This window comes from Microtus ochrogaster, chromosome 22 (genome assembly GCF_000317375.1).
Source record: "Microtus ochrogaster isolate Prairie Vole_2 chromosome 22, MicOch1.0, whole genome shotgun sequence".
In the NCBI taxonomy this organism is placed as follows: Eukaryota; Metazoa; Chordata; class Mammalia; order Rodentia; family Cricetidae; genus Microtus; species Microtus ochrogaster.
In genome coordinates, this window is record NC_022023.1 from 29,774,685 (window position 1) to 29,785,578 (window position 10,894).

A 10,894-nucleotide genomic window follows, 5' to 3' on the forward strand; every position below is an offset into this window, starting at 1 on the left:
AAGTGCAATTTGACTATATATTTTTTAATAAAACATTTTTGATTATAATAGGAATAAGTACATGTAGTAAATTTGGAATGTACAGAAAAAGTCTTAGATTATAACTACCACCCTGATATATTAGTGTTGGTGAACGGTAAAGAAAAACAGATAGAGTATATCTGTTGTATGTGTACTTTTATCTTTCTGTAGTATCTTTCAGAATTATCCTCAGGCAGGACATGACTTAGAGTATGCATATTTAAATTCAGGTCTCATGCTTTAATAAATTTCAGACTTTGTTAATCTCATCAGCAACTCTTTGAAGGATTTTGTACCCTTTCTTCAGCTCCCTGCTGTGGCCTTTAGCGTAAACAACCTGCCTTTCACGGAGCCTATGCTTTCTGTCTGGGCTGAGTTGGTGAATCTTGCTGGAAGCAAATTGGAAAAGCACAAAACAAAGAAATCAGCAAAACAGGCCTTTGCAGGTCAGTGCATAGTGTTCCATGGTAAAATAATCTGAACTGGCATTGCTTGTCCTTTTATCAGAGTGGGTTCGTGTGACTGTTGGAGCCTTGGAGTTCACATAGCACTTGTCGACTATAGTTAGGGATATAAAGTACTTTTTAGGTTTGCCGTTGACTTCAGATTTGGAACCCCATCACTTTGAACTGCCAGCACCTATTCTTAGCAGACTTTTAGGATATCGAGTTTGTTTCTCCGTTCATGACATTCTCAGGGTCAGCCCTAAAGAACTTTGTCTTTGGATTCTCTTGACTTAGTCTCTAACTGTGGTGGGCAGCTTCCTTAAAGCCTTTCCTCCCTTTGGGTCTGGGTAACCACTCTTGGGATTTTCCTCTTCCTGCCTTTTGGTTATTCTCAGAGATTGTTTCTATTTCTCTTGCTCTTTATACCTTTGAAATCTTGTGGTTTCCCTTGTAACCCCATCTCATTCTGTCTCCTCTTTGAACATACTCCCCCTGTTTACTCTCCATATTTGTTGTTGCTCCAACCTCTGTGATGGTAAACACCTTTAATTTTGAGTCTGCAGTTCACAGCTCTGAGTGGAGGGCCTGTGAATATAGCAGCCGTTTGCCTCAAATTCAGTCTGTGTTCTCCCAGTTGCCTCCATTTTTGTCATCATGGTGAACAAACTGGTCTGCCCGTTGGTCCAAGTTTAGTGCTCAAGGACTCATCTGATTTCATTCTCTCAACCTACACTTGCTGTGCTGTCCCCAAGGCCTCCTGCATCCCCTGCTTAGGAAAGTTGCTCCTCTCCTGCATAGGGTATTCTGTGGTCCTTGGTCTGCTGTCAGACACATGTGCCATGCCTTCATATCACTAGATCAGAGAGCTCATTCTAGGGAAATGGCTTCAGTTAAACTAGATGCTTCTGACAAAATTCCTCCTAGGAATATTGCAAGAAAATATGAAAATGTTTTATTTGTGTCTGGTTGAAATTTCAGTAATTTGGGAAACATTTAATGATAGCAGGAAATGCTTACATGGTTCTAGCCTTCAGTTCAATGCATTAAGATAGATACCTAGGGCGCTGAAGGAAGGAGACCTAGGGGTCAGAGGTCACAGTTGTTGTTAATCAGTTCATTCTTGAAAGCCACGCCATTGCTTTCCCGTTGTAGAGATGGCACACATGGTGAACATGAGCTGGATATCTGGTTCTGACTGGTTCTTTTGTTCCATAGGACAAGTAGACCTGGACCTGCTGCGCAGCCAGCAGCTGAAGCTGTACATCCTGAAAGCAGGGCGGGCGCTGCTTTCCCACCAAGACAAACTACGGCAGATACTGTCTCAGCCAGCTGTTCAGGAGCCCGGGACTCTACATGCAGGTATCTTCTTAACAGGGGGTTTTATGTAGATGTGACAGAAGATACTCTAGTAGAAACATGTACAAAGAGCATGAATTAGCAGCTCATAAAAGGAGAGCGCGTGCCTGGTGTGTGGGCTGGCTGTGCTGCAGATGCAGTTGTCAGCTATGAGACCTGTGTGTCTGAGGACTGATGCCTGGTTGTGTACAGTGCAGGCGGGCCAGCACACTCCCTTCAGTAGAGGTGGTTGGCTGTTGAGAAGTAGGATATACAGATTTTGTTTTCAAATTCAGATGATGGAGCAGCTGCATCCCCTGACCTTGGGGACATGTCACCGGAAGGGCCACAGCCTCCGATGATCCTCCTGCAGCAGTTATTGTCCTCAGCCACCCAGCCATCTCCTGTGAAAGCCATATTTGACAAACAGGAACTTGAGGTACACTTGTCTAACCTTGATTGCTTTAACTCAGTATGGTTAACTGAATGACTGACTGACTAGCTCTGTACTGAAGCAGTCCCCTTTCCTAACGTGCTTTATTAATTCATTTTGAGATGCACTCGTAAATCTGTTCTCTGCAGTGCGGCTCATGGAAGATGCTGGTCGTTCCCTTTTGCTCAGATGGTCGAGGGCCCTTCTCCTAACCTTCCTTGTTTGCCTAGGCTGCTGCCTTGGCCCTCTGTCAGTGCTTGGCTGTGGAATCCACACACCCTTCCAGTCCAGGCTGTGAAGACTGCAGCTCCAGTGAGGCCACCACCCCAGTCTCCGTACAACACATCCATCTTGCCAGGACAAAGAAGCGCAGGCAGTCACCAGCGCCTGCTCTGCCTATTGTGGTGCAGCTCATGGAAATGGGATTTCCTAGGAAGAATATAGAGTTTGCTCTGAAGTCGCTCTCCGGCACCTCTGGGAATGCGTCTGGTTTGCCTGGTATAATTTTTTCTTGTATATGCTTGCTTGTTTTTTGGGTTTGAAGTTCAGTGCTATTGGTCTTGAAGGTAGCTGAGTGTTTTTTCTCTTAGGTGTGGAAGCCTTGGTTGGGTGGCTACTAGACCACTCTGATGTCCAGGTTACAGAGTTCTCGGATGCGGACACAGTATCTGACGAGTATTCAGACGAGGAGGTGGTGGAAGATGTGGACGATACTCCGTACCCTGTGGTCAGTGGTTCCACGTATCCTACCAGTTTTACACGATGATTCTATGTTACTTTTCTCCATCCCTCAAAAGAACCAGTGCATGCCCTGTGGCCAGTTGTGCAAGCTTACCCCAGCTCTGCTATATACAGAACAAAGTTGTCTCTTTAGCTGCTGAGATAATGATTGGTTTTCCTCTATTAAATTTCTCTTAGTTTTGGAAGCCATTGAGAACAATTGAGTGCTGTTGGGTAGAAGACACTGGAGAGCCGTGTCTGTTGTGGTCACAGTTACTCTGCAGACTGAAAGAAGGATTGATTGAGCTGAGAGTTCGAAGCTGTTGCTGGCAGCATCATTAGACATTGTCTGGCTAAAATACAAATAAATATGCTGAACCCTCCATAGTAAGAGGATCATGAGTTCAAGGATGGTTTTAGACTAGCCTTGGAAGTATACCAATACTCTGTTTTTAAAAGTCAAAAATACATTCCATAGTGCCGCATGCTTGTAATACCATGCTTTGGAGACTGAGGCAGAAGGATCAGGAGTCAGAAACTAGCCTGGAATGCATACTGATAGCCCGTAAAGACAACCATTTAAATAAGCAATCATATTTTGTGTGATATAGTGATTTTTTTACTTGAAACAATTGTTTTATAAAATTCATTTTTAAAAGCTTTGGAAAGTTTTGTTTATTGCAAACTGTTAAGATTCATTTTGCTTAGAATTATGGCTAAGAGGTTAAAAGCACTTGTTGCTTTTACAGAAGACCTGTGTTCAATTCTCAGCACCCACATGATGGCCTACAACCATTATGTAACTTTATCTGTCCTCTGTGATGCCAGGCATGCTTGCAGTGTACATGCATCTATGCAGCCAAAACACTAATATATTTAAAATTTTTTACAAAAATTTGTTTTACATACTGTGCTATTGCTGTTAAGGTAGGAAGATTTTTATAATGAAAGTGTATAGCCGGGCGATGGTGGCGCACGCCTTTAATCCCAGCACTCGGGAGGCAGAGGCAGGCGGATCTCTATGAGTTCGAGGCCAGCCTGGTCTACAAGAGCTAGTTCCAGGACAGGCTCCAAAGCCACAGAGAAACCCTGTCTCGAAAAAAAAAAAAAAAAAAGAAAGTGCAGTATTGTCTACTGCATTTGTTTATATTATGGATTTCAGTATTTTTGTTTGTTTTTGTTTTTGTCAATAGGGTCTCATTGTGTAGCTCTAACTGGCCTGGAATTACTATGTAGGCCAGAATGGCCTCAAATTTCTAGAGATCCATCTGTCTCTGCCTCCTGGGATTAAAGGTGTGTGCCACCATGCCCAGCTGACAGTCTTTCTTATGTGTCTTTTTCAATTTGTTTATGTGTTTATGTCACTTAGGCTGCTGGTGCTGTTGTGACCGAGAGCCAGACTTACAAGAAGCGTGCTGACTTCCTGAGTAACGACGACTACGCTGTGTATGTGAGAGAGAACGTTCAGGTGGGCCTTGTTCGTCTTTCATCTGACAGTGCTTGAGCACCGCCCAGATGCTGGGCAGTAGCTGAGCTGACAGAGGTCCTCGCCCTGTGGGGGGGGGGCTGCCATCCTGGGAATGGAAGGCAGTCAGACTGCTCTTTACTCCCTGCACTCAGGTGGCAGAGACAGGAGGACCTCTGTGATTTTGAGGCCAGCCTGGTTTATAGAGTGAGTTCCAGGACAGGCTCCAAAGCTACAGAAAAACCCTGTCTCAAAAAAAGGGGGGGGAGGGGAAGATCTGTTTATTAGAAAGAGATACGGATACCATGGGAACAAGAAGAGACCAGAGAACATGCCTTTGGGACAGTGATTAGATCTATGTTGGGAAGGTTCAAATAGAACATGAAGTAGTACTGGGAAGTGTCTGGACTCATGCTGAGACTTTGGTAGGAAGGCTTGTTAGATTCTTATGTTGACAGGTGCTTGTTACTGGGTGGACATTCACCTTGCTTGTTTTTCAAGAAGTTCCCCAAACCTAGACCCATTATAGGCCCGTGTGATGGTGATTTTCTAGCTTACTTAATGCTTTTGGATTTATTAGCTTAGGTTTTTTTGTTTTGATAGATTTTTTTTAAATCAGCTTTAGTTGTTTTACAGTTCTTGGAGGAAAGGCAGAGTAAGCACCCTGTTTAAAATCAGTAATATTAGAGGTTGTCTCTCAGTTTTCTCAGTGATGCATTGGTGGTCGGCTGAAGGTGACCAAGAAGCTTTGGTTGGTTTATTGTCACCATGATGGATTTATTAGCTGTAGCTTGTGTTTGAGCTGTTATTCCTTCTGAAGATGATACAAGTTCATGTATATATTTCCAGCGAGGTCTGTTCTACCTGTGCTAAATGCTGCTTATCTTAGTTTGCTTTCTGCTACTGTGATAAGGCATCAACTCAAAAGGTTGATTTGGCTTACATGTCCCAATCACAGTCTGTCAAGTGGGAAAACCAGGGCAGGGACTTAAGGCAAGACTCTAGAGACAGGAGTGGAAGCAGATGGCATGCAGAAATGCACCTTACGGCTCCCCATGGCTTGTCCAGAGAGGCAGTTCCCACGGTGGGTTGCACTGCCCCCCTCTAACAATTATTAATCAAGAAAATGACTCACAGACATGCGCACAGGCCAGCCTGATGGAGGCAGCTCCTCAATTAGCGCTCTGACTTCCTTGGTGACTCTGATTTGTGTCAAGTTGACAAACTAACCAGCACAATATTTTTAGCTTATTTCTGGGTCCTAAATAAAATTTTTACATTGTATCTTCTGTCTAGGTGTACTTTACTGCACTTTGCATTTCAATTTCAGGTCGGAATGATGGTTCGATGCTGTCGAACATATGAAGAAGTGTGTGAAGGTGATGTGGGCAAAGTCATCAAGCTGGACAGAGATGGATTGCATGACCTCAATGTGCAGTGTGATTGGCAGCAGAAAGGGGGTACTTACTGGGTTAGGTATATTCACGTTGAACTCATAGGTGAGCACACTCCTTGTTAATACATTTTATTTCTTAGAGACACGGTTCCCAGAAAGTGAGCACTAATCATAGTGTGTTTGCCAATGAATTCCTTAGGCTATCCTCCACCGAGTTCTTCTTCTCACATCAAGATTGGTGATAAAGTACGGGTCAAAGCTTCCGTAACCACACCCAAATACAAGTGGGGATCCGTTACTCATCAAAGTGTGGGGCTCGTGAAAGGTAATAGCCAAGAGAATGCTTTGTTACAGACTATAGTTTCCTTTATTACTGTATGCATTAGCATTTCTTTTTACCATACTATCAAAAGTTTAATGAATATGTCTGCGAAATACAGGAAAGGCCAGGAATAAACAGACATAAAAATAGCCAGGTTAAACAAAACAGATTAAACAGACGAGTGTCACCATTACTTTATGTTTCAGCACTTGGATTCCAGAATATTGCTGCTTTCCCAGGGCTTGGCCATTGTTAGAACTTCCCAGGTCGCGCAAGAACAAATGACTTCTTTTATATTTTAATTTTTATTATAAGTATTTTTCTTTACTTAAAAGATAATTTAGTCAGGTGGTGGTAGTGCACACCTTTAATCCCAGCACTTGGGAGGCAGAGGCAGGCAGATCTCTGTGAGTTCGAGGCTAACCTGGTCCTAAAGCTACAGAGAAACCCTATCAGCTTTTTTTTTTTGGAGGCAGGGTTTCTCTGTAGCTTTGGAGCCTGTCATGGAACTAGCTCTTGTAGACCAGGCTGGCTTTGAACTCATAGAAATCCACCTTCCACTTCCTCCCAAGTGTTGGGATTAAAGACATACACCACCACTGCCCAGCTGCTTAAAAGATTCTTCTGTATCAAAACAAAAATATGTTTAAAAAAGCCTTTATGGCTGCTAAATCAGTGTTTTGACAGAAGATTGTTCTTAAATGATGGAAAGTTTTAGCATTGTTAATGTGGTTTATTTCCTAATATATGAAGGGACTAAGTGCAGCTTTTGACCTTTATAATTAAAAACTCGTTAGTATGGAGATTATAAGCACAAATAGAAGATACTGCAGTATATGAGCATCTGTACCTTCTCATCGATGCAGCCACAGAGAGCTCACTCTTGCTCTGCTGGAGCTAGCTGGCTGATGACTAAGTGCTGTCTCATTGCTAAGGAGCGTTCTTTAAGGAATGTGACTGCCTACAGCATTTACCACAGAGCTGCAGTATTGAGCTGTAGGTTTATGTTGACTGCAAAGTTGTCTCAGGTAGTTTCTGTCCTGTGCTAGCTTTCAGTGCCAACGGGAAAGACATCATTGTGGATTTCCCCCAGCAGTCTCACTGGACTGGGTTACTATCTGAAATGGAGTTGGTGCCCAGTATTCATCCAGGGGTCACGTGAGTTTCTGGTTTCATGATTACTAGATCAGTTTGGGGGGGGGGGTGGAAGAGTTTCCTTCTAAAGTTATTTAAGAATGACTTCATCATTTTCTTATCTTTCTTAAAAACAGCTGTGATGGCTGTCAGACGTTCCCTATCAATGGATCCAGATTCAAGTGCAGAAACTGTGATGACTTTGATTTCTGTGAAACCTGTTTCAAGACAAAGAAACACAACAGCAGACATACTTTTGGCAGGATAAATGAGCCAGGTAGAGCTGAATGCTTGTACTTCGCCCTCCATTAAGTCCCACTTGTGAAATAACTACTGAAGTCTGCCGTTAGGTTCACGTGTGTACAGGGAGTGTTGCAGAGGGAGCACAGTTAGAGAGAAGGGACAGTCGGATCCATTTCCTCCCCTTTCCCTGCCTTCTTTTCGTTAGAGTAGTAAGGTTTGCCTGTCTCAGTTTCCAGAAATTTTAGAATCATCTCCAGAAACTAAGAGCACATCTATGTTTAGTTGGGTGCATTGGAAGTTGGTGGTGTAGGTTTTCATTTGTAGTGTTATGTATTTGTATTGAAGTAAAATACACAGAGCTTAGAATTTGCCATTATAAATTTTTTTTTTTTTTTTTTTTGTTTTTCTAGACAGGGTTTCTTTGCAGCTTTGGAGCCTGTCCTGGAACTAGCTCTTGTAGACCAGGCTGGTCTCGAACTCACAGAGATCCACCTGTCTCTGCCTCCCGAGTGCTGGGATTAAAGGCGTGCGCCACCACCGCCCTCCCTGCCATTATAAATTTATAGTGAATATGCTGTGTATGATGTTGTACAACTGTCTCTACTATGTATTTCCAAAACCATCTGTCCATCCAAACAGACATTAGCATTTAACTTCCTCATTTTGTCTTTCCTATTCCTGCTGCCTTAGTTAAGCTTCCTGTGGCTGTGATAAAACACCATGACCAAAGAAGTTTAGGGAAGAAAGGGTTTATTTAATTTTGCAGTTTACAGATTTATAAACCATGACAGTCAGAGCAGGAACCTGAAGGCAGAAACTAAATCAGAGGCCATAGAAGAGTGCTGTCTGTTTGCTTGCTCCCATCTCAAGACACAAACAGATGGTTGCCCACCCATGTTAATGGCTGCATCATTCACAATAGCCAACATGGAAAACAAATCTTAAATGGCCATGAATAAATACACGGATAAAAACACTTGGTATACATATTCGGTGGAAAGTTGTGACTACGAACTGCGTAAGACACATTCTGATGAAACATTACAGCACAGAAGAACCCTGAATATAGTGGGGTAAACTAAGCCTTAATCAGCAGGGTTGGTTTGTCAGATGTTAGTGATCAATTCCTATTTGAGCTCACTTTTATCAACTGTCATTGACATAGGTGTATGTTGAGCTGTAATCTAGTGAACAGAGGACAGAGAATACCTCCCAAATGTGACGTCACTTCATAGTTCACTCTTGTCTGTACTTCCTGCTGGGATTTCAAATGCAGCTTGGCTGCTCACAACCCTCTTGGGCCTTTCTGAGAGCAATAAAGGGAGCTGTCAGATCCAGGCCACGTCTCCTCTGCACACTTCCGTTTATCCCTAGCCTTCTTTAGTTGCTGGCCTTAATTCTTTTCTATTTCATTATTTTGGTACTTTCAAACAGAGGTTTGTTTACTTTTTTTTGGTTTTGTCTTATTCTTTTAGTTGGGAAAGGCTAACTGAATTTCAGAATTCACCATTAATGGATGTGTAAATACAAAGTTGATCTTTAGCGCTGCATTTATAAAAGTATTTTTATTATTCTTATTTTTGTAGTCTAGAGACTGATTCTGGGGTATCCTGTATACCACACACACATTCTCCCACTGAACTACTCTCTCAGATCCTAAAAGTCGTTCTAATAATATTTTGTTGTGAATGGACACAGGTTGTTTGGAAATACATTGCCTTGTTATTATCTGAGAAGATTTATGCAGAATGAATTACAGCATTATACAGACCTCATTTCTCAAATTGATACAAATTAATATTGGATAGCTTTTAGAAAGCCATTTTTGGTATTAACTAACGGCTCTTTTTAAATTTAAAGATATTTGAAAATAGCATAGTTCGAAGAACTTTGCTGTGTAGTCCTCTGGTTTCTCAGACATGGGGGCTCTGTCCAGTCCCATAGTGTCTGTCCTCTGTTTGACCATGCAATAGGGCAGTCTGCAGTCTTCTGTGGCCGTTCCGGAAAGCAGCTGAAGCGCTGTCATAGCAGTCAGCCTGGAATGCTGCTAGACAGCTGGTCACGGATGGTGAAGAGTCTGAATGTGTCATCCTCTGTGAACCAGGCTTCTCGTCTCATCGATGGCAGTGAGCCCTGTTGGCAATCATCTGGGTCCCAAGGGAAGGTAATGTTTGTGGGATGTGTCAGGAAACACTCTGATTTAGAAGGTGGATTTTAGACCTTTGCATTGAACTGAGAACTTTTAGCTTTGCTAATACCCTCTCAACGCTCATTTTAAGTTTCAGGTCATTAAATAATTTTAAACATACAGACTAGTATATTGTGTATTATTGTTAGATTTTTAAACACTATGAATAACAGATTTTATTAAGTGACCAGTTGAGTAACCAATTATTTTATATATTTTCATATGTAAAATGTTAATTCCTATTATACTCCAGGTTATAAGTTTTTCTAGCATACAAATGAGTTTTGGGGATTTCTCTAACACTGTTTGTACCTTGTGTGCCAGCAGGGCAGATGTGATGGGAAGGGAGGTGTTTTCTGTGACCCAGTCTAGATCCTGGGCAGAAGTCTGTAAATGCACCATTTGTGTGACTCAGAGTGAGACTGCTCACATCAGCAAGGGTGCGAAGAGATGTTCTTTCTTCCAGAGCGGGGTGAATCTTCACACTCCGTTTTACATTTAAAACTCAGGTTCAGGCTTCAGTGATACTGTTTTATTTTACTTTGTTTATTGGTGTGTGTGTGTGTGTGTGTGTGTGTGCACGCATGTGTGCGCACGCATGTGTGCGCACGTGTATGCACATGGAGGTCAGAGCTCGTGGTTTTCTACCATGTAAGTTCCTTGGGGTTGAACGCAGATCATCAGGTTTAGCAGCAAGAACCTTTGTCTTCCAAGCCATCATGCTAGCTCCTAGTGAAGACTTTAGCAGCTAAATATAACTTAAATTTCAGTAACTGAGAGTGTATTTTTTTTTTCTTCCCCCTTTAAAAAAAGCATTGGATTCGTTTGGAGATTTTCCCAGATGTTCTTGTTCATAGATTAAAAATGATAGTAGATCCTGCAGACAGTAGCTACATGCCATCCTTGGTTGTGGTGTCAGGTAATTGAATTTGTTTCCTCTAAAAGAAGCCTCTCCTAACGTTTAATAAAGATTGCTTGTTTGATTTCTTTACCTTTCTTTTCCCCCAGGTGGAAGTTCCTTAAATAACCTAATTGAACTAAAGACTATTAATATCAACCAAACTGACACCACCGTGCCCCTGCTGAATGACTGTGCCGAGGTGAGTTGAGTTGTAATGACCTGTTTCTTTCTGTGTGATTGTGTGTAGCCCATGGATGGCAGCTATGTGTTCGCACTTAGCTGAGTTTTTT

The 10,894-nt window shown here is 42.3% G+C and overlaps 1 protein-coding gene across 2 annotated transcripts in view; it reads left to right on the forward strand.

Annotated features, from left to right (window-relative positions):
• The window catches only part of LOC101996525 (E3 ubiquitin-protein ligase HERC2), a 160,101-nt gene that overhangs the window by 84,683 nt on the left and 64,524 nt on the right, over positions 1 to 10,894 (forward strand). For both annotated transcript variants that reach the window (XM_005357814.3, XM_026784298.1), the window contains exons 43-55: positions 329 to 467; positions 1,683 to 1,826; positions 2,099 to 2,241; positions 2,466 to 2,733; positions 2,826 to 2,962; positions 4,325 to 4,423; positions 5,751 to 5,919; positions 6,016 to 6,141; positions 7,188 to 7,296; positions 7,410 to 7,549; positions 9,489 to 9,679; positions 10,517 to 10,622; positions 10,712 to 10,803. In XM_005357814.3, the coding sequence (XP_005357871.1) occupies positions 329 to 467; positions 1,683 to 1,826; positions 2,099 to 2,241; positions 2,466 to 2,733; positions 2,826 to 2,962; positions 4,325 to 4,423; positions 5,751 to 5,919; positions 6,016 to 6,141; positions 7,188 to 7,296; positions 7,410 to 7,549; positions 9,489 to 9,679; positions 10,517 to 10,622; positions 10,712 to 10,803 (1,863 nt within the window). The remainder of the gene's footprint in view (positions 1 to 328; positions 468 to 1,682; positions 1,827 to 2,098; positions 2,242 to 2,465; positions 2,734 to 2,825; positions 2,963 to 4,324; positions 4,424 to 5,750; positions 5,920 to 6,015; positions 6,142 to 7,187; positions 7,297 to 7,409; positions 7,550 to 9,488; positions 9,680 to 10,516; positions 10,623 to 10,711; positions 10,804 to 10,894) is intronic.